Below are 23,532 nucleotides of genomic sequence, written 5' to 3'. Positions count from 1 at the left end.
CCAGGTCTGTCTGATTCCATAATTCATACTCTTAACCATTACCCTAAAGTGGCTGGGGGTCTATAAAAAGATATACTTAAATGGCCTATGAACTTCAAAGTGTCAGTTCTTTGGAGATGGAGGGTGACACACAGTGCCAAAGCAGAAGCTTCTGTGGATGGTGTCTTCACAAATGGCTCTGCAGGTCCTTGTCTGTTGGTCCATCAGCCGCATGCATTTTCTCCAGATCGATCTGCACTTGGAAATATCAGAGAAGAGCTACTTCTGTAGGCAAAGCAGTCAGTTAATGCAAAGATTAGACTCCACTCAGGCTCTTTTCCAAAGAGGAGAGGGAGGCAGGAGAAGAACTGAGCTCAAAGAGGAGAGAGACTTACCCAAGTCAGGTAAGAGGCAAAACCAAAGCTTGAAGTCACATCCTCTAACCACAACCCGAGGAGCCCTTTCTGCCTCATCGAGATGCCTCCATAAGTCAAGGACACAGAGTCAGCACTTTATAATTGCTGTATCTGTAACTATTTCTCCAGAGTTTCTAATTTGCTTATTTGGCTCAAATTAAATAATTTAACTATTTTGAATTCTTATTTCTTTCTCTCCAAGTTTGAAGCAACATCTCCAAGATATTTCTTCCATGAAGCTATTAATTGGGGTGAGAGCAAAATAAAAGGTTGGTGTCACGCCTACATTTTTCTGTTTGCTTTCTTAAAAGACCCCTTTGAGAAATACATTGAATTAACTATTGCCATTTAATGCATGAAGGAAACTGAGCCAAGGTGGTAATAATAGTAATAGTTAAGTTCACTTTATGTAGAAATTTGAATTATTTTTGTAAATTAGCAGGGTTAAACAATTAGATGAAGCTGATAGCTACATGATCAGGAAAGATATCACTGGGTATCAGCAAATTTCTTTCTGAGTCATTTACTTGTTCCTTGATTCCCTGACATCTTTATTCTGGCTTACCCACTTCCCATTTCCATTAAGCATAATGCTGATGATAGTTTGAAATTGAATTCCAACTTTTCCTTTTATTTAAAATAGCAACTATTCCTGGCTAGTTTTGGCTAGCCAGGAGAATAAACAGGGTTGTAAATAAATTTCTGAAGGAGATACATTTGTTTGTCTAGATATTTATTTATTTATTTATTTATTTATTTGATATTTGTTGTAAAAATGTAAGATTGTGTTCTAAGATAAAATTTATAGGGAAAAAACTGCATTTAAATTTGTGAAAAACATGACTTTACCTGGATCAGTGGATCAATCAAAATCAAATGGAAACAGCTCATTTTCCCTCAGTTAAGAGTTAGAGAGAGAATTGTAGGTCTTTACATGTAAAAAGGCTTTAAATTGATGGATCTTAAAAGTAGAATAATAATAGGATTTTCTTATTGTTGACTTTGTCAGAATGGTGGTTAATTCATCACAGTTCGTTAACTGCCTTCCATGACCTTAACATATTCCTGAAAGGCTCAGGAGTGAGAAGGCTCACTTCTTTATGGTGACTCAGAGATGTCTTCTCCTTCTCTTGATGTGTTACTTAAATTCTTCCTGCTTGAAATTTGTCAATTACTCCTTGTCCTCTCTCCTTTTTAGAGGAAAAAATTTCACTGTGATGCATTTGCATTTTAAAAACATACTCAGTAGCTCATAGTTTCTTGCTTCGTCTTTTCAGCATGATCCTTTGGGGCAATTTTTCTTTCCATGAAAAAGAGTATTTTTGGTGAAGGCCAGCCATGACTTTGGTTTATACCCATTAAAGTTAAGTATGAGTCAGGAAGAATGTATTATTTGTAATGGAGCCTGAAGATTAATTAATACACACACTTTGGATGAAATATTTAATTCTTCTCTTCAAAAATGGGAGCTTCCATTTGAGTTTTTTAATGCTTCACCTGATCCCTCGAGCTAATGATGGACACTATTCTTTAATACACTTGCTCCTGGAGATGGAGACCATTGGACGTGCAGCCAGGGCCAAACTCCGTCAACAGAATCATCTGCAGTTTGTGCATTTCTGGTTCTCATCATCTGGGACAGGGATTCCTTACATGGGAACTTGACCTTTCAATTGCTTGAAGGAAGCTAACCTTTGCTCTCAGGGTGGTTTGAGATGTGATATCCTGTCTTTCTTGTTTCACAGCACACATAATGAAATGAACTAGATAGAGACTTGACAGGCTTAATTCTTTAGCTCATCAAGGCAAGAGGCCCAGGGTTCTGTTTGAATTAATAATGGTTACAGTTAGTCCAAGCTAAATCTTGACATTTTATGTTTATAAGAACTGAGGCATGCCAGAAGATAACTTTTTTTTTTTTTTTTTGCCTGTCAGGTTCTTGTCCTCATGAATGTCTTAATGGAGCTTTCTGTTCTAAGACTGGTACATGTGACTGTCAAATATTTCAGGCACTTGGGACACGGTGCCAGATTGGTAAGTTTCAGGGATGCTTGAGGGAATTACAAGTTGAGGGGAACTTTAAGGTTAATTTGTTATGTAAGTGTTCAGCCACTGGGGATTGGGACAATCATATTATATACTAACTAGAGTGTCCATAATTCATTCCTATAATTTAGAAACAATGTAAAAGAAAATAGGTATCTCCACTTTCCTTTCTCACTAATCTCTACAACTTCCTCCAGCCTTTTTTCCACTTTACATTATATTAATCCATTAAACTATGTTCTTATTCATTTCTCTGTTGCTTTATAAATCAGATTTGTTATTTGGAGCCCTCATTCTTTTTGACTTTGAATTAACTGGACATTCTGTACATAAAATAGAAACAATTTTGAGAGCTCTTCAAAGGCAGAGGGTTTTTAAAAAATATTTTTATCCACAGTGTCTAGGATAAGGTCCGTCATCAATAATGATAGATATTAATTTGTTTAATGAGTATTTATGGAATATCTATTAAATCCCAGGCCTGGCAGTGGGGATATAATAGTGAGCAATATAGACATGTTTCTGCCCTCCTGGAGGTTACAGTCTAGAGGAAGGGACTGATGCACAATGGATACACATTAATTATACTTGTACCACATGCTATAAAAGAAAGTATAAGATTCTATGAAAATATGCAACAGAGGCAAGGCATACTGTCAGAGAAGTCTGAATAATGAATCACTCTGTGTTATTTTCCTGTACAGGCCAAAGTTGGTCAAGGCTAATAAATTTAGGTAAAATTACAAAGAAAAGGCACAATGATTGTGCCTTATCTCTATGTTCCCTATAGCATGTGTTAAAATGTTATACACCGAGTGCTCTGTAAAGGTCATTGACTTCCATATTATTCTAGAAGGAAGGGTCTAGAAAATCAAAATAGAATAGAGAATTATCCACCAGGGGACAAAGGGAGGTAGACATGAGAACAGTGAAGATGAAGTTACACAATTTAAGATGATAGTTGCTTAAAATTTGGCCAGTCTGAGGTCATGGATTCCTAAGTTCCAGCATACTTTGGATGACTAATGCTCCCCATCCCTAGGTCTCAGACATATAAACATGATTTTTCTTTTGCCAGTGGTTATTTTTCTCTGTGGACAGTATTAAGATATATTTTTTTTTAAATTGCAGAGTCTAGAATACTCTAATGCTGTTCATGCAAATTTTTAGGGCACTCAATGGGGACATTAATTTCTTTTCTGAGGCATTATATTTGTTTTATCACTGTTACCTTCTTTTACTGTATCATTTTCCCTACTCTTCTCTTCTTCCACAGTCTTCCTTTAAAAGCAAAAGTTAAGGAACTTTCTAACATAAATCCTTTCTTCAAAACAGCTTGGAGACCATGTTTTCCTTCAGGAGAGTTTAACAGTTTTGCGAGCAACTCATAATTTTATGTTAGTTATTTCTTTCTGTGATACTGACTGCCAAAGGGAAATATTTATTTTACTGAAAATTAGAATCACCTACCATAACTGAATCCTGCCAGAAACAGGGTGTAATTTATTTTATTCTACTAAATATGATCCTATTTCTTTTCAGTGCCAAATATGGGCAATGGCAGAGATGGGATTTGCAAAACCTGGGGACAGTACCACTTTGAAACCTTTGATGGCATTTACTACTATTTCCCAGGAAACTGTTCTTACATCTTTGCAAAGGACTGTGGTAATTTGGAGCCTCGGTACACTGTATGGGTAGGTGATCCTAGGACATAATTAACTTAAAGATTTTTTTTCTGGCAAGTCTGTATTTTTAAAGTACAGGACAAATGATGGAAAATATATAATAATCATAGCATGCATACTTAGGGCTCTGACTGGGGAAGGAGAAGGATTGATTCTTACTGGAATGGACTAAATATGTAGCTAAATTGGGTATATTCTATTGAGATGGAGCCTTGGACTGGGAGAAGAAGGGTTTGGATCCAGGTGGGAGAGAATTGCAGGCAATGCAGAATGTCTGTATCACAGATGTCAAATTATAACAACTCCAGTTAATGTCCTTATTCTTCAGATTTGATGTGAATGTTTTGAAGAGGGAGTGGGTTTGGGCACCAACCAAATTGCTCATACACATTTCCTTCCTGACACTTCCAGTGTGAGGTACACCTGGATTAATGTTTCTCAAAGGTGCCCTTTGGTATGAGCCCGAGATGGGCATTCAGGAAACAGCACACATAAGCACAGGCTCGAGGCATGGAGGCAGGCAGCTAATTACTAGGTAGATTCATACTACAGGATTGAGCTCAGAGAGTTAGTGCTTAGTTGAAGAACTCTTGATTCAGAAAAATTCTATTTTTTATAACTTTGTTTATTTATTTTGAAAGAGAGAGAAAGAGAGAGTGAGAGAGAGAGAGAGAGAGAGAGAGAGATAGCACAAGTGGAGGAGGAGCAGAGAGAGAGGGAAAGAGAGAATCCCAAGCAGGCTCCACGTTCCGTGCTGAGCTTGATGTGGGGCTTGATCTCACGACCGTGAGATCAAGACCTGAGCCAAAATCAAGAGTCAGATGCTCAAATGACTGAACCCCCCCCCCCCCCCACCAAGTGCTCTGATTTGGAAGAATTCTTAAGAGAAATTCAAGCACAGGGGCGCCTGGGGGGCTCAGTCAGTTAAACATCTGACTTTGGCTCAGGTCATAATCTCATGGTTTGTGAGTTCAAGCCCCAAGTCAGGTTCTGTGCTGACAGTTCAGAGCCTGGGGCCTGCTTTATATTCTGTGTCTCCCTCTGTCTTCGCCCCTCCCCTGCATGCGCACACTCTCTTTCTCTCAAAAATAAATAAAAATTAAAAAAAAAAAACATACAAGCTGCAGAGGGATTTTAGTTGAACCAATAAAGTCAGGGACCTCTTTCCCTGCCTCACCATCTTCCTCTGAATTTCCAGCTGTCTCAAAACACAGTCAGGAAACTGCTGTGCTATCCTGTTCAAAAGCTAAAACTCTTCATAGGCATTATTTGTTTCAATTCCTGCTTCCCTTTTCCCTTCTAACTTACATTAGAGTTGCCAAAATTCTCCTCCTCTCCTAGGTGATGCAAATATTAAAAAGTAGGCCCTGAAGCTTTTTAAGAACAACAAATCCTTGTGACCCAGAAAGGAAATGAAGTCTATTGAAAGTTAACTTATCGGGCTTAAAGATAAAAAATTCCCATGTCTCCTTAGATAGGGAAGTTAGTGGCATGCATCTTTGGTATTTACAGGGCTCCTATTTTCAGTCACTTATTGTCTGTTACTCCTCCACTCTTTCTCTGGGTTTATCACTTAAACACCTTCTGACTCCCTCATTGAAATGTGCTTGTCCAGGGTCTCACTCCTTTGAAGAATAAGGTGTCAACTAGATACTCTGTCCTTTGTTAATAACACACAGTGCTAAACTGTGCTCCCGGAGTTAATATTGTTTCTACTTGGCTCTGTCTTGGATGGTGGAAAATTTTCAAGTCAACAAATCCATTTGCTTTAAATGTCATCTTTCCCCTGATTATAGAAGTAGTTCACTTCTCTTGGAGAGAACTTGAAAATTTCAGAGAAGTCTAAAAAAATAGAAATATCAGTAAGAGTTACCATTGCTAATGGCTTCATATATTTTCTTCTACACTTTTTTCTGTGACTTTTAAACACATTTATAATCTTGAAATCATACTATGTATAATTTTCTGTCCTAGATTTTCACCTGATATTATGTGAAGAACTTTCTTCCACGTCAAGTATTCTTAAAACCCATTTTTTTTAGCTGTATTTGTTTCAATTTGTGGAATACTCAAATTATTTACTTATGCCCTGTTTTAGAATTTTAGGTTTTCAAAATTTTTTTCAGTATTTTAATAGATAAATTGATAAACATCTTTATGCATATATCCTTTTTCATATTCCCAATCCTTTTCTTTTTCTTTTTAAATTTAATTTTACTTTTATAAAAATAACACATGTATACAGTCTAAAAAAGTCATCTAAGGCAGTGAAGGAAAACTGTAGCCCCTGTTTGCCTTCATTCCCAACCCTAGCTAAAATCTGGCTCCCCAAAGGCAATTTCTCTAGCTCTTTAAGCTGTTTCTTCAGGCTTTTATCTTACATGCCAAAATATGCTATTATTTCTTTATCTTTCAAGTTAGGCTTTACTCATTCATTTCTGACTATGGAAGATGGAATCATCTTTGTTACATCACCCTTCCTGCCCCTAACGCACACACACACGCACGCACACACACACACTCACAGACACACACACACTTTCCTTCCCTCCTCTTAATGGGGCTATATCACCATCTTAGGTTAAATGATATGTGGTTTTTACATTATTGTCATTTACATATTATACCTTTATGAATTCATATAAATATTGTTTAGGCTTGAGCCCAATAAGTTATTATTTAATTTCTATTCTTTGTACGTTTGTATAGAGTTAACATTTACCCCATTTTTTGTTTGCTACATTTTCTATGTTCCAATCAATAATGTTTTTTTAAGTTGATTTATTTATTTTGAGAGATAAGATGTGAGCAGGAAAGGGGCAGAGAGAAAGAGAGAGAGGGAAGATCCCAAGCTGGCTCTGCACTGTCTTTGCAGAGTCCAACATGGGGCTCAAACTCATGAACTATTAGATCATGACCCAAGCTGAAACCAAGAGTAGAACGTTTAACTGACTGAGCCACCCAGGTGCCCCCTAATTTTTTTTTAATTTCAAATTCTCTATCTCCATAAATTTCTTCTCAATGTGGTCAGCTTTTCATACTTTGCTTTTTGAATGTTTGAAATTAATATTGGAATGGGGTAAGAGATTCTAACATTCCTCTCCTTCCTTTTTTTTCTCTTTGCTTTTATTTTTTCTTGTTTTCTTTTCTTCCTTGTTTTTTTCTTTCCTTCTTTTTCCCTTCCTTCCTTCCTTCCTTCCTTCCTTCCTTCCTTCCTTCCTTCCTTCCTTCTATCCTCACTCCCTTTCTTTTCTTTCTTTTTCTTTCTTTTCTTTCTTTTTTTTCTTTTTCTTTTTCTTTCTTTTCTTTTTTTCTTTCCTTCTTTTTTCCTTCCTTCCTTCCTTCCTTCCTTCCTTCCTTCCTTCCTTCCTTCCTTCTATCCTCACTCCCTCTTTCCCTTCCTCCCTCTTTCTTTCTTTCTTTCTTTCTTTCTTTCTTTCTTTCTTTCTTTCTTTCTTTCTTCCTCTTTCTTTCTCTTTCTTTTTCTTTCTTTCTTTCTTTCTTTCTTTCTTTCTTTCTTTCTTTCTTTCCTCATAAACTAATTTTCCCATCAAGGTTTGAGAAATAATATTTGTCTTCCCTAAAATATTATTTTATTTTTAGAGCAATTTTATTTTTAGAGAGGTTATAGTCACTTTTTTGCAATCTGTAAGTGTTGCATTGTGTAGAGCTCCATTTCATGATTCTTTAACATGACATGGACATGTAAAATACAAATGTGTGTTTTTGTGGTGCTCTACTGTCCTCTTCCTAGAACTAATTTTATTCCAGTACATACCATGTATCTTTAGAATATTGACACTCAACATGTAAAGATTCAGATCATTTAAAAAATATGCTGAATTAATATGTACTTTATGGAGTTAATTTTGCCATCCAATTTCTGTGGTAAATCTTTTTTTCTTTGGAAATCCTAAATGTAGTTGTAATTTTGTTCAGTGTCATAGGACTAATGGTGCTGTAGAACTGTAGACAGGCATTGTGGCTTTGGTGACTCGAATGAAGGCCTACATATCTGTTGCTGGTTCCTATGCTGTCTTTGCTTTTTTTTTTTTTCTCTTTTAAGGTTCATAATAGCCCTAAGTGCCATGGTTCAGTGTATTACTGTTATCGGTCAATCAGCTTGTTCTTTTCAGACCAAGAGGAAATTCGAATTTATGGGCATGAAATAAAAAAGAATGGAATCAGGTAAGATGTGATAAATGATATAATAAAAATAACACCATGAATTAATAGAATTTCCAAACATCTCATGCTTGAAAGTGAATTATGGAGAGTAGGAAGAAAGAATTTCTTTCTTTTTTATGTTTATTTATGTATTTGTTTTTTAATTAATTAATTTTTAATTTACATCCAAGTTAGTTAGCAATAATGATTTCAGGAGTAGATTCCAGTGATTCATCCCCTATGTATAACACCCAGTGCTCATCCCAACAAGTGTCTTCCCTAATGCCACTTGGCCATTTGGCTCATCCCGCACCCCCCCCCCCCCCCGCCAAGCCCTTCCAGCAACCCTCAGTTTGTTCTATGTATTTAAGAGTCTCTTATGCTTTGCCCTCCCCCCGTTTTTATATTATTTTTGCTTCTCTTCCCTTATGTTCATTTGTTTTGTATCTTAAATTCCACATATGAGTGAAGTCATATGATATTTGTCTTTTTCTGACTGACTTACTTTGCTTAGCATACATAATACCCTCTAGTTCCATCCATATTGTTGCAAATGGCAAGATTTCATTCTTTTTGATTGCTGAGTAATACTCCATTGTGTGTGTGTGTGTGTGTGTGTGTGTGTGTGTGTGTATATATATATGTATATATATATATATATATATATGTGTGTGTGTGTGTGTGTGTGTGTATACCACATCTTCTTTATCCATTCATCTGTCAATGGGCATTTGGGCTCTTTCCATACTTTGGCTATTGTCGATTGTTGCTATAAACATTGGGGTACATGTGCCCCTTCAAAACATCACACCTGTATCCTTTAGATATATACCCATCAATTGCTGGGTCATACGGTAGTTCTATTTTTAACTTTTTGAGGAAACACCATATTATTTTCCAGAGTGACTGCACCAGTTTGCATTCCCGCCAGCATTGCAAAAGAGATGAGAAGATTTCTTTCAAACAACAACCTTAAAGTTATAACATACAGATATTAAGACTTCAGCAAGCGCCGAGGCCAGTCATGTGACCAGGAATCCAACCAATTTAACCTCCTTAATGTTTGTGCAGGATACACTTATGTTTGATTAGATAGAAATGAGATTATCACATCCTTTTTCTAAGAAGGATTCAGGAGAAATCTTCATAGTTCAACTCTTATTTTTGTTCTCTTTCTTAAATCTTTTTCTTTTTCTTTTTTTCTTTTTTTCTCTCTTTCTTTCTTTCTTTCTTTCTTTCTTTCTTTCTTTCTTTCTTTCTTTCTTTCTTTCTTCCTTCCTTCCTTTCTTCCTTCCTTCCTTCCTTCCTTCCTTCCTTCCTTCCTTCCTTCCTTCCTTAGCAGTAACTTAAAATAAAACTAAACCTTTGGAAGTCTTTTCCAAATTTGTATGAATGAGGTTTGGATATTAATTGAGACTTTCCATTAGTGTTCTGACAATGATTCAGAGCCAATAAATAACTAGTCTTCTTGGGTTAATCAGAGAGACTCCCAGTTTTGCCTTCCTAGCTGACAAGAAGATCTGAGAGTTTTGGGTGAAGGAGCGTTTATTAGTTTGATGAAAGGCTTTATACTTAATGTAGGAATGCTGTGGAATAGTCTACCTTCCAATCTAAATAATTGTAGAAATACTCAATTTAAAATATTCCTTGGCTGAGTTATGACAGAAAATGTAAATTGTGGGATGGAACAATTCTGTCTGTCATTTAGAATTCATTAGCAAGTGTTTGAACCCTAGGGATTCTTTCCAGCACAATGACCTTACCACCCTATGTACTTTGTTCTCAGTTTAGATTCCTCAAGAGGCAGCAGGTGATAGCATAAAGGGTTTTGGATGAAGCAGCAGGCAGCAGGCACTGACCTTGGCTTTGTCACAGTCAGGTGACCCCAAGCAGTCTCTCACCTCTCTCAGGCTTATTTTCTTGATCATTTGGGTTCTGTACTTCTCATTTTCTTAGAAAAGAAGGCTTAGCCATTTGAATGGGAATATAATGCAATTGCATATGTATTTCTTGGAGCTGAATTTAAATAATTATTTAGGATTCCTTATATGGGATTTGGGGTAACATAATAGACTCTTTAAAAAATTATTGTTTTGTAAAACAAAAATGCCATTCAAGGGGGCGCCTGGGTGGCTCAGTCGGTTGGGTGTCCGACTTCAGCTCAGGTCATGATCTCACTGTCCATGAGTTCGAGCCCCACGTCAGGCTCTGTGCTGACAGCTCAGAGCCTGGAGCCTGCTTCCGATTCTGTGTCTCCCTCTCTCTGGCCTTCCCCCACTCACACTCTGTCTCACTCTCTCTCTCAAAAATAAATAAACATTTAAAAAAAAACGCCATTCAAGTAGATTTTCAGGAATACTAACTCTTTGTTAAATCTCGAGAAAATATTTCTTTGAGGATTTCCATTTGTATGAGAGATTGCATTTATATGATTTGTATGATGGGAAGAGGATGATTTTCTTATTATTCGACTAAGTTGCTTATAATAATGCTGCATCTGGCCTAGGGACTAATTCAAAGCAGGTGTTAGGGAAATATTTGTCAAAATCAAATCAAATCAACCCTGTAAGGCTCTGGACTTTGGTTCTTTCACCTGTGAAATGAAGGGTGTTGGTACATGTAAACCCATGAATAATTTTCAGCATTAATTTGTACATTCATTTTCATTTGCATTGTGAATGTTTCCTGACTAGGTTGCACGGAGTTTTTCTTAATTTTATGGGAGATTATCTAATTTTTACTATTATTCTCCATCTCTAGTGGCATTCTTTTATGTTATAGACAGCTGGGTAATTACAGTTAGGAATCTTTTATTTTTAAAAATTGTATATTTCATCAAATTTTATGTGAAAGAATCAAATGACAAATGATCAAACCAAAAAATACTCACAACCGAGCCACTCTATCTCCATACATTTAACATCCTATAGCTATGAAATACTTTTATAAAACATGATTCACTTTTTTCAAGTATGGCTTTTATAAGCTTGCAAACTTAAACAATATTATTCATACTGACTTTTATTGTGAATTTAATATGAATTTCTTATGCTTATAATTTATATTTTTTAAATGTTTACTCATTTTTGAGAGAAAGAGAGACAGAGCATGAATGGGGGAGGGAGAGAGGGAGAGAGGGAGACACAGAATCCAGAGCAGGCTCCAGGCTCTGACCTGTCAGCACAGAGATGGATGCAGGGCTCGAACTCACCAACTGTGACATTATGACCTGAGCTGAAGTCAAAGGCTTAACCAATTGAGCCACCCAGGCGCCCCTCATTCTTATAATTTTTAATAAGAATAGATTAGGGTTGTAGTTAACTAGAGTCTTATTTATTACCCAATGTAAAGTTTAGTTATTTTCCTATTCTTATAACTAATTCTCCATAAAAAACTATTTGCAAACAGCTCTGTACAAGCGGTTGCAGATATTTTGAATGGTTTCTTTAGGGACTGTCACTTTGTTAGTGAGTAGGTTTGGTTTTACGGTTTTTGTTCGATGGGACTTGCTCTTTCTGGGAAGGAACTCTCACCAGTTTGAAGCCTTTGAGAGAAATGTGTGGATATACCTACTAACCTCCTTCCTCACTCATATTACAGGTTATAAGTCTCAACTAGCATGACTATTTTAGTAAAAATGACTTTTTCCTTCCCTTTTTTTTGAGAGAGAGAGAGTGCAAGTAGGGAGAAGAGCAGGGTTGCGGGGGGGGGGGGGAGAAAGCGAGAGAGAGAGCGAGAGTGAGAGATAGAGAGAGAGAGATGGAATATCTTAAGCAGGCTCCATGTTCAGTGACGAGCCTGATGCAGGTCTCAGTCTCATGACCCTGGGATCATGACCTGAGCTGAAATCAAGAGTTGGATGCTCAATTGACTTGGCCACCCAGGCACCCCTCCTTCCATTTTCTTAATTATTAGCACTTGCTCTTTTCTGTAATATTTGTGGAAGGAGTCCAGTCACCTTTCAAAAGTATTTTAGGTGACTTACTGTGCTTTTAAAGTGTCCATTGCTCAGTTTTCTTCAGTTCTGTCATTTTCCCCACATCCTTTCTATGTGTACATGGTTGTGAAAAGTGAAAAGACTAGACATTGGATTAGGAGTTTAAATATTCAATGTGACCCTTGTTTAAAGAGGTCTAATTATATCCAATTTAAAATTATGAATATAACCCTTATGCAATACCATATGACAAAGTATTTTATATTCCCAATAATGAACTTTACAGTATTAAATATGTAAATTATAATTGATCATGCCCATAAATTTTTCTTTTGGAAAACAGCGACTTACACCAAGGTCCCGGTTTGGAGATAGAAGCTCTTAGTTCCTTACAGCCAAGTTTAAAAGAAAATTAAACAAAATCAGAGCTCCGTGTGTTTCCATATTTTCACCATTGTTTGTCCTTACTTCAAAATTGTTGGGCAGCATTTTTAGATTATCTTGAACTCTCTAGTAAAAAATAAATATATTTAAGCTCTCATTGGTTTAAATAAAGTTATTTTACAGATTTATAAAATCACTGATACTTAGCAAAAATGTATTTTTGGTTGGTTGAAAGAAGCATTCAGTTATATGTGTAAAATCTTTATCAGTGTGGAAATAGGTCATCTATAATGGATTCCTCATCATAATGCTTAACTTGTCTTTGTTCTATTTTTCAAGTTTAACATTGCCTGAGACTATTGGGCAGGTTTTCATTGAGAAACTAGCTGACTATATTCTGGTGAAAACCTCCTTTGGTTTTTCATTGGCTTGGGACGGAATATCTGGAATTTACCTCAAACTGTCTCAGGAGCATAAAGGGAAATCATGTGGCTTATGTGGAAACTACAATGACATTCAATCTGATGATTTCATCATTCAGCAAGGTAAGTGGGGTGGAAGAAATGTGGGGTACTTCTGAGGTCTTCTTCCTTCACTGAGCCAGCTATTTGTATACAGAAGGGTGCAACTTGTCCTCGGTTAGGTAAAACTGGTAGCTATCGCTTGTCTGCTCTAGTGATTTTAAGTGAAGCTTGAATAGGAAAATATATATGTGTCATTCTTGAAATCCATAAGGTAGTTTACATTTTTTTAATTTCCTAATAATTTTTAAAAATTTATTTATTTAAATTCAAGTTACTTAACATACAGTGTAGTATTGGTTTCAGAAGCAGAACCCAGTGATTTATCACTCACATATAACACCCAGTGCTCATCTCAACAAATGCCCTCCTTAATGCCCATCACCCACTTAGCCCATCCCCCAGCCCACCTCCCCTCCAGCAACCCTCAGTTTGTTCTCTTTATTTAAGAGTCTCTTATGGTTTGCTTCCCTCTGTGTTTTTATCTTATTTTTCCTTCCTATCCCCTGTGTTCATCTGTTGTGTTTCTCAAATTCCGCATATGAGTGAAATCATATGATATTTGTCTTTCTTCTTAATCCATTCATCAGTCAGTGTACATTTGGGCTCTTTCCATAATTTGGCTATTGTTGATAGCTGTGCTATAAACATTGGGGTGAACATGCTCCTTTGAATCAGCATTTTTGTATCCTTTGGATAAATACCTAGTAAGTACAATTGCTGCATTGTAGGGTAGTTTTATTTTTAATTTTTTGAGGAACCTCTATGCTGTTCTCTAGGTGGGCCTCACCAGTTGGCATTCCTACCAACAGTGAAGGGGGTTCCCCTTCCCCCATATCCTCACCAACATCTGCTGTTTACTGTGTTGCTAATTTTAGCTATTCTGACTGGTGTGAGGTGGTGTCTTATTGTCGTTTTGATTTGTATTTCCCTGATAATGAGTGATATTGAACATCTTTTCATGTGTCTGTTAGCCATCTGTATGTCTTTTTTGGGAAAGTCTGTTTATGTCTTTTGCCTATTTCTTCACTAGATTATTTGATTTTTGAGTGTTGAGTTTGATAAATTCTTTATAGATTTTGGATACTAACCCTTTATCTGATGTGTCATTCGCAAATATTTTCTCCCAACCCATCAGTTGCCTTTTAGTTTTGTTGATTGTTTCCTTCTCTGTGCAGAAGCTTTTTATCTTGATGAAGTTGCAATAGTTCATTTGCTTTTGTTTCCCTTGCCTCTGGAGACATGTCTAGTAAGAAATTGCTGTGGCTGAGGTCAAACAGGTTGTTGCCTGTTTTCTCCTCTGGGATTTTGATGGTTCCCTGTCTTACATTTAGGTCTCTCATCCATTTTGAGTTGATTTTTGTGTATGGTGTGAGAAAGTGGTCCAGTTTCATTCTTCTGCATGTGGCTGTCCAGTTTTCCCAGCACCATTTGCTGAAGAGGATTTTTTCCATTGGCTATTCTTTCCTGCTTTGTTGATGATTAGTTGGCCAGATTTTTATGGGTCCATTTCTGGGTTCTCTATTCTGTTCCATCTATCCATGTGTCTGTTTTTGTGTCAGTATCATACTGTCTCGGTGATTATAGCTTGAAGTCTGGAATTGTAATGCCTCCATAAATGAGTTAATTTGCTAAATTAAGATAGAAGTCTAACTCATGTAACAAATATTAATTGGGTATCTACTTTGTGTCAAGCACTGTTACAGGAGCTTGGGATACATCAGTGAAGAAAACAAAGACTCCTCCCTTCTCTGGGTTTATATTTTAGTAATGCAAACCCATTTGAGACAAACTTACTTACTTTTAGACAAAAGATATTTTGCATCAAGTCTTCATAGAAATTAATTCATTGACTACCAAATAATAATTAAAAAAATAATAATGTGAACAGAGTTTATAAAAGTTGAATAAAAACTTGGAAAAATTGTTTTATCATGTATGATGATGTACATATCTTTATTCTAAGTCATGAAACTAATTTCAGTGAGTCATTAAAAATGGGGGCTGTTTTGTCAGCAATAACAATAATATTCCTTGATACTATTTACAATAACAGTTAATAGGAGCATGTAGCTATATTATTTCCAACCCTTACACCATCCTGTAAGACTGTTGGTATTTTCTTAACTTTACAATGAGGGCACAAGGTGATGTGCCCAATGTAACACAGCTGGTAAATGATATTGTCCGTGTTGGTTTACAGATCTGACTGGCTTCCAACCCCAGGCTTAGATAAATGTTTGAGAAATTGACTTTTAATCTGTAAAAATGCTATGTATATCATACTTTTTTTGTTTTATAATAAAATTCATAAAGAAGTTTCACCCATATGTTGTGTTTTAAGAGACAGTGAAAGTCCTGCTTAGAGTGTGAGTTCTGGAGTCAGATTGTGGGATTCAAGTTCTGCTTTGTCACATATTAAATCATCTCAGTTTAATGATACAATGATAACGTTAGAGTTACAAGGATTAAATGAGATAATCCATGCAAAATATTTAATGCAGTGGCTGCCACATAGTTAACGCCGAATACATTTTAGTGAATTTACAATCATCTCCAAGTGTTCTCAGTAAGGCTAGAATGGAGCTAATAGGAAAGTGTTTGATTAACATTGCTTTAAGAGGCCCTTGCTAAATTGCAGACATTTTACCCGAGATGGATAATGCAGCACTGGGGCTAGTTTACTAATTTACTAGGGTTCCATGGTGTCAGTTTCCTTGTGTGTAAAGATAATAATAATGACCCCAAGAACTTCTTAGCCTGTGAGGATCAAATGAGAAAATGTAAGTGAAAGTGTTCAAAAGTCTGCGAGCACCATATACACATGTGCAGTGTTGAGATCATCTTGACATGCGATTCTGCATCCTGTTGGATACATAGAATGAGAGGATTCACAGACTTGGCATCTTGAGACTATATTAGGAAGTAGGGTTTTGGACTCAGGCCACACCAGTCGGATGGCCATTATTGATTTCTTTGTCTTCTGTATCAAAGCTTCATGAAGAAAATAATATTCAATTCAGTTCTCAGTGTTAGAAAAGACAGCTATGGGCAACTTCTCCTGGGACATCTGAGGAACTGGTATAGAAGTGAGGATAGAAAAATAGCATCTGCTCTTGCTAGAGGCAGAGAGACTCCAGTTAGGACCTTACTTAAGGGTCAGACAGACTTTGATAACCTGGAACATAAAGTGGTTGCTCTCAGTGAGATACCTGGGGCAGCCTGAACCAAAGTGTTCACAGATTATAGCGGGGAGAAGACTGACAGAAGGAAATTGAACTGAATTATGGGTGAATTGACAGAAGGCAAGAAGAACCCTGAAAAGTATGTAGGAAGAGCCTAAAGAGATATTTCAGTTTTTTTGTACAAAGTTTTATTTGGTGCCCAGTGTAAAGTGGAGTATTAAAAAAACTAACACCAGTAATTGATAAGGATGTGACTAGCACCTGCCCTCTGATTTTCTCCCATTCTGTAATAATGCAAGAAAATGTCTACAGATAAGCTGTATTACGTTTAGCTTTAACATGCCTAGTATTTTTTTTTTGAAACTCAGCCTGTCCTTTGCTGATTAGATAAATCTTTAGAGGCACTGTGGTGGTTTGATTGAATGCCATCGAATGCATAGTTTCTTAACAGTGATTAAAATTGTATTTTCCCCTGCAGTCCTACTCATTCTTCAGGGATGACTTCACAAAGAAATGAGGCTTTTCAGAATTTCTGTGGATATAGAAATATTTTAATTGATTGTCTAGTTGAGATTCTGTTTCCATAATTCATGTTTATAGGCAGCTACACATCAAAATAGAAGCCTTGGTTTACTCTTGTTTTTCCCAACATAGTAATTAATAATCCTCATTTTCTCTCTTAGAAAGTGTTCCAATACAGACAAGAGATTCTTTGTAGCATATTTTTCATGAAACATTTTAAATTTAGTTTTGCAGGCCTCCAGCAAACCAATTGATATGGATTTAAGGTCTCATAATAACCAACTTTCGTGACTCTTCTATTAATGTAATGTCATAAATATAGCTAAATATGTGGTTATAAGCTGTATTAAAGTGAACTCTAAGGGACTGTCCAGGTTATCTAGTTACATTGAAATTTGTGCATAGATATTAAAATCAGTGGGCCTTTAGCTAGTATTTTTGGCCCTTCAGATTTTTCAAAAATGATGATGCTTTGAAATGAAATGTGACTATAAATTTACTTAAAAGTAACATCAGTTTTTCCTGCTTAAAAAACAAAAAGTATATTAGATCAGGCCCAGGCTTGGTTCAGTGTGTAACATTTTCAACAGAATCAGAGATAATGAGGTAGGGCAGATAAACTTGAAATAATAATCTAATAATGTATTTAAATTTTGCAACTCCTCTTTTATTTATTCATTCACTTATTTGGCAAATGTATTTAGAGCATCTACTACATGCCAGATGCTAAACAAAGGGGAAGCTTTGACACACTGTTGCCCTCCATGTAGAAGAAGACAAAATAAATAGAGACAAGTTAAAATATAAATTTTTGGGAGCAATAGCAGCTATGAAAACAAGAAGTTGTAAATGGAGATTAAGAGCAATAGAACAGTGTATGTTCAGTGGTAATCCAGATCATGTGACAGAGAAGGCGTCTCTGAGGAGGTCGTATTAAACAGACACCTAAATAAAGTAAGGGAGAGAGCAGAGGGAAGATTGGAGAGAATTTTGAAGAATGGGGAGCAAAAGCAAGAGCAAAGTGGGAACGAGCTTAAAAGGAGAACAGTGTGAGGCCAGTGTGACTGGGGTAGATTGAGCAGGAATAAGAGAGAAGGGGACAAGAGGAGTGTGTGGGGGGTGGGGTTGGTGTAGGAGGAGGGGAATCAGGGGAGCGCAGGGGCCAGATCATAAAAGTCTTCCAGGCCACAGCAAAATTTAGGATTTTATTCTAAGAGAATGAAGCATTCTTGTAGATGAACTCCCACAATAACCCAAACCCTTTGTGGTAGCAAGCAGACATGTTCCTCTCTTGAAGATGCTGAGAGAGAGAGAGCGGTCAAATATGTGGCTTGTGATTTCTTACTCTAGTGGTGCAGAAGCTCGTCATCAGTGGTAGACAGTGTAAGTCTAAGTGGTGAGGAACCTAAAGTTCCCATCCGACAGCTGTCTTAGAGCTTCGAGATGTTACCGTGTTTGGTTCTGCTAAGCCTTTGAGATTTTAGTTTCATTCTTCGTCTGAACGTGGAGCAGGATTAAGATGAGCACTTTCAGTCCCTCCTCTTGTTGCTCAAATGATGTTCGCTTTTGCTCTTCAATGTGATTGACTTTTATTTGGTACTTACGCTTTGTTCAATGTATTGTTATTACGCTAAAGTGATACTACCCCAGCATTACGCAGAGGCAAGATTCAGGAGCTGAAAGTAATGTTATAGTCTAATATCATTGGCAATCATTGGTAATGATAAAGTGGCTGAGTTTAACTTTCTGACCAGGAAGTTTATGTTGATGAACTGTGTTTGTGTAAAGTGATGCTATCACACATATTTTTGTGTGTCTGTGTTTGTGTGAAATAGAGGACTATACGGAAGACATTGCTATGTTTGCAAATAGTTGGTCGGTGCAAATTCCAGATGACACCAAATGTGTACCCACACCCTCAGATTTTCCAAATCCATGCTCCAGTGGAATGCCAGCATTTGAGGTAAATGTGACGTGAAGAGCTTGGGCACGTTGGATATAATTCACACATATTGTATTTGTATATTGAATATTAAGCATTTTTTGGTACAGATGCTACATACTTAAACACGGTTAAATTGAGGGAATGTAAGTGCAACAGGAACAACTTGAAGACATTTCAGAAAGAGTAATGTAACGAGTTTCATGGGAGCAGTACTCATTGTGCAAATATGTAGTTAGAAAAATGTTGGTTAAAACTTATGAGCGTAAATTGCCTTCTGTTTCCTGGTAATAACAGAGACACCTGCAAGTAGATCAGTAGAAAAAACGTGAGTGCCCACGTATCCTTAAACATGTGCTGACGACTGCCATCTTTTTCTGCACAGGCAATCTTCTTCAAGTGTCAGATATTGTTGCAGTTTCCTTTCTTGAGCTGCCATGAATATATTGATCCATATTTGTATATTGCCAGCTGTGTTAATGATCTTTGCAAGTAAGTGAAATAATTAGTATTTGTAATTAAAATTTCTTTATCCAGAAAGAAAAGCAACAACCACTTCTGTAACTTAGACGTCTCAGCAGTTCACAAAACATCATGGAAATGTAAAACATAAACTGGCCTAACATCTATTAAAAGCTTGCTGGATAATACATGCAATTTAAATGGTTTATATAAGCAGCATAAAAAGAAGCATTTCTTAAAGGTTGCTTGTTCCACTGATCGCTTTTAGAGTTTAGAGATTCCAACAGAGTCTTTCAAAATAATGTTTTGAAATGCACAAAATCAAACACACAAAATCACAAAGGAAACTGTATTGAAATGGAGTTATCAAAATAGTAAAAGAAATGAATTTATGATATGTTTTTACATACATTTCAAGTCTAACTATAACCACCATTTACGTGATCTCAGTAAATATTTTGAGATATCTGCAACAATTATAATTAGAAATGAAAACATTAAAAAGTGAAGTATGAGATATATTGTTGACAAAGTCACAGATATTGCTATGGACATTGTGATGTGACAGTACACATGAAATCTTGACCCCATCCAAGGTCACCCGACTCTTACATTTTCTCCCAGGTTAAGAATACCTAGACTAGATGGTTGTCTAGGGAACAAATTTGGCGAGACCCATCATAATATGTTCCTCAATGTAGAACCCACTCTAAATTATCTATTATTGTAGTCTTTTCTACTATTGTTTTTCAAAAATTTACCAAGAGTATTTGATTTTGAATGTTCATCTTGAATGTTGAAGAATATCTCAAGATATTTTAATAAATTTGTACTTTTTGAAGAATCTCAAGATGTGTAAATGATACATGGGAACCTGTTGTAAAAGACTAGACTAATTTTTGATTGAGTAAAACCACTTACACCTCATCTTGTAGCCTGTAGCTTGTTGAGGCTTAAGTTTAGCAAAGCTGAGAACAAAGAGGGAAAGTTGAAGTAGTATGAAATTGTCTTATTTACAACTACTCTACTTTAATTAAATGGAGATTACTATAAAATAATGAATATAATGATATTTTTCAGATGTGAAACTTATTTGGGATGCCTGTTAATTTTGAGTGGAATACAGTTTTATCTTTATTTATATGTATAGTCTCTAAATTTTAGGGATTTATGAACTACTGCAGGAGTTTTGAAAGAGTTCCCTCTCTGCCTAAATATTGGGGACCGACCTAACTTAATATTTGACCACATCCTGTTCCCTATTCGGTTTTATTTTTTATTTAAGTGCTGTGTTGTTATATCTCTATTCTTTTTCTCAGTCTCTTTTTTGTGGATCTTATCGGTGGTCCATGGTTTTAACCTCGCTGTGTATATGGAATTAAAAATTGTGTTTATTCCACCATGATTCATTCTTTGGCTATTCTCCAGTAGTCTTTTCACTTGCCATTGGCATTATCATCTTTAGCATCCACTTCTCAGGTCGACTGAGATGAAATATTTTGGCAGATCTAGGAAAGTCATTTTCCCTTTACTAGGTAGGATATTGTTTGGTTGCTTCAGTTGCCAAAGTATCAGTGGCATAAATTAAATTGAAACATATGTTTCCCATATAAAGGTCCAAGTTGGTAAGTGATTCTGGGGTCATACCATATGTCCACACCATGAATTTTCCAGTGACACAGCGATGCTATTGTTATGTCATCCCACAAGGCCTAGGGTGTTGTCCTCAATTTCACTGCCAGAACTGGCTTACCACTCCCACGTCTATAGTTTAGCACTTAGGAAGGGAGAAAATGAAGTAGAGGGCTGTTGGCAGCTTTTTTAAGAAAGAGTTCTGGAAGTTTCATGTATACTTTTAACCCTTTGGTCAGAACTTAGAAACATAGCCATGTACAGATGGCCATGTACATAGCCATGTACAGATGCAAAGACAGATGGGAAATATTGTCCTTGGCTGGGCAGCCATATGCTTCGCAAAAACTTGAGGGTTCTAATAATGAAGAGAAGCAGGCTCTGGAGACAAAAAAAAAAAAAACCCAACAAAACAAAACAAAAATACAATCTCTGTTATACTCACTTCATCTGAAATTTCATCATTGAGGATTTGACATTTTTGTCTTTTGAAATTTTGATATCTGTAGACTTTAAGTTTTGAAATCCAATTGCTTTCTCCAGGGAAATAAAAATAGCAGGATAGAGAAATGCCTTTTACTGTTGAAATCAACTGGTATCACCAGTGACATGTTTGAGGTGAAGAGGCCAAGTTTGGGGACAGAGCAGTCATGTAATACCAAAAGAAGGGCATTATAAATCAAGTAAGTGGGCCTTGAACAAATGGTAGTGAGAGGCTACCAGTTAGCCTCTTACTTGTCTCAATACTTCATTGAGGTCTAGACCTACCTACATCCTATCTTTCCTGAAGGAGAGTCTCTTCATTTCTTACCGTAGGGGATGGCACCACAAAGATCCTATACAAGAAGACCATTGGGAATCTGCTGAACACAAATTCATTTCCTGCTTGCATTATGATAGTATATTGAATTCAATTCAACAAACTTTGCTTAGCATCAATTCTGAGCTGAGCATTGTGCCACATCTTGGAGAAACAGAAACCATTTAGACATGGACCCTGTCCTAGGAACTCACATTCTAGTGGGGCAGAAACAGGCCTCCAGCAATGACACATGCTCTAAATGTGAAGGGCAGTAGATGTGGAGAGGTTTGCTGAGTTTATCAGGGAGTGCCTTCCACAGTTCCACAAAGGAGATGCCATCTGAACTTATGCCCTCCTCTTTCTGCTTTTTAGAATGCTAAACCTAGAAGCAAGGGAATGCTTTCAACTTTGTAATGCCAAAGTCAATTGATTTGAAAACAATTATCATTTAATGCTCATTTTCCTTATTAAAGTTAACATCCAAAATGGAGCAAATAAGCTCATTTTCCCCTCAGCACACTGGAATAATAATTTCTTTCTTGCCCGATTGTGAATTTTCGTGTGATGCCATATATAATGGGCATGGCATGGATCCTAGAGTTAACACAGATACTTAATAAATGGTAGCTATTTTAATAATAGTTGCGTTGGGTTGGGAAACCAATATTCAGTTACTTTCTTAATTTTCAAAGCATCTATTAATTGTAGGAAACAATGCACATATTTTAATGTAAATCAGAAACTTATTATCTTTACAGGAATTCAACAATTTTAGCTTACCCTGTTTTTCAGAGAATTTTCTTGTTTGGCGGTTTAGAATATTTTCTGAGCTTTTGAAGTTTATATGCTCAGTCTCCTTTTCCTTCTAAAGCTCAATTAATTGGACTAGATAAGCTGCATGACTCCAATTACAGTAGCACAGGATAAGTGCAATTTGAGACAGGTGGCTTCTACAATAGAGATACTGAAAATGCTAAGGTTCACAAAATACAACATTCTTAAGGTCATTATCTTGTAAGATGTGTAACTATTTAATCTTAAGCTTGACTTGGATTGAAAAACAAGTCCACTACCTTATTGTAAACCTTGCTTATTTTATAGGTGCTGTGTTAATCTGGGGAATTGGCAGACTTCTGATATTTGTCTGGGGAGCTTCCAGGGTTATTATAAGAAAACAGTGAGAGATTATTTACTCTTGGCAATATTATAAAAGTAACTAGCCTTAGTAATTCAAACTTGAAAGAATTGAAAATCTTTTATATCTTAAGTTAAATGCTATTTATTCAATCTTTCAAAAGTGCTGCAGTTTTATTAGTATTGGTTTTATTGCAGCATGTGGACTATGAAGAGCATGGTATCTTAGAAATAATTTTCATATTTGATGCTTTTGTTGTGATAGAATTTTATCTATGGTAATGGGATTTATGGATGTAAATTTATAAATTTATGTTTATTAATAAATATTTAATATTTATTTCCCAAAAGGGCTGGGATGTTTTGTGTGGGAGCAAAGCAATACATACAAAAAGATTCTGGGCAGAATGTCATAATTAAAATAGAAAATTTGGGGGGCACCTGGGTGGCTCATTCGGTTAAGTGTCCAACTTCGGTTCAGGTCATGATGTTGTGGTTTGTGGGTTCAAGCCTCGCAATAGGCTCTGTGCTGACAGTTCAGGGCCTGGAGCCTGCTTTGGATTCTGTGTCTCTCTCTTTGCCTCTCCCCTGCTCACACTGTCTCTGTCTCTGTCTCTCTCTCTCAAAAATAAATAAAAACATTAAAAAAATTGTTTTAATAGAAAGTTTTTCCAGTACAGGTACTCTTTTGAACCAAAAGCAAAGTGGCCAAATT

The 23,532-nt window shown here is 36.4% G+C and overlaps 1 protein-coding gene across 1 annotated transcript in view; it reads left to right on the top strand.

Moving 5' to 3' along the window:
* Positions 1-23,532, top strand: part of OTOGL (otogelin like) — a 149,063-nt gene that overhangs the window by 6,466 nt on the left and 119,065 nt on the right. The window contains exons 4-10 of the mRNA XM_058741923.1: positions 598-664; positions 2,331-2,429; positions 3,984-4,138; positions 8,196-8,317; positions 12,957-13,162; positions 18,681-18,808; positions 19,173-19,279. Of these exons, the coding sequence (XP_058597906.1) occupies positions 598-664; positions 2,331-2,429; positions 3,984-4,138; positions 8,196-8,317; positions 12,957-13,162; positions 18,681-18,808; positions 19,173-19,279 (884 nt within the window). The remainder of the gene's footprint in view (positions 1-597; positions 665-2,330; positions 2,430-3,983; positions 4,139-8,195; positions 8,318-12,956; positions 13,163-18,680; positions 18,809-19,172; positions 19,280-23,532) is intronic.

This window comes from Neofelis nebulosa, chromosome 8, assembly GCF_028018385.1.
Source record: "Neofelis nebulosa isolate mNeoNeb1 chromosome 8, mNeoNeb1.pri, whole genome shotgun sequence".
NCBI classification, from domain to species: domain Eukaryota; kingdom Metazoa; phylum Chordata; class Mammalia; order Carnivora; family Felidae; genus Neofelis; species Neofelis nebulosa.
Note: the sequence above shows the minus strand (reverse complement) of the source record. Positions and strands in the feature narration are given on the sequence as shown.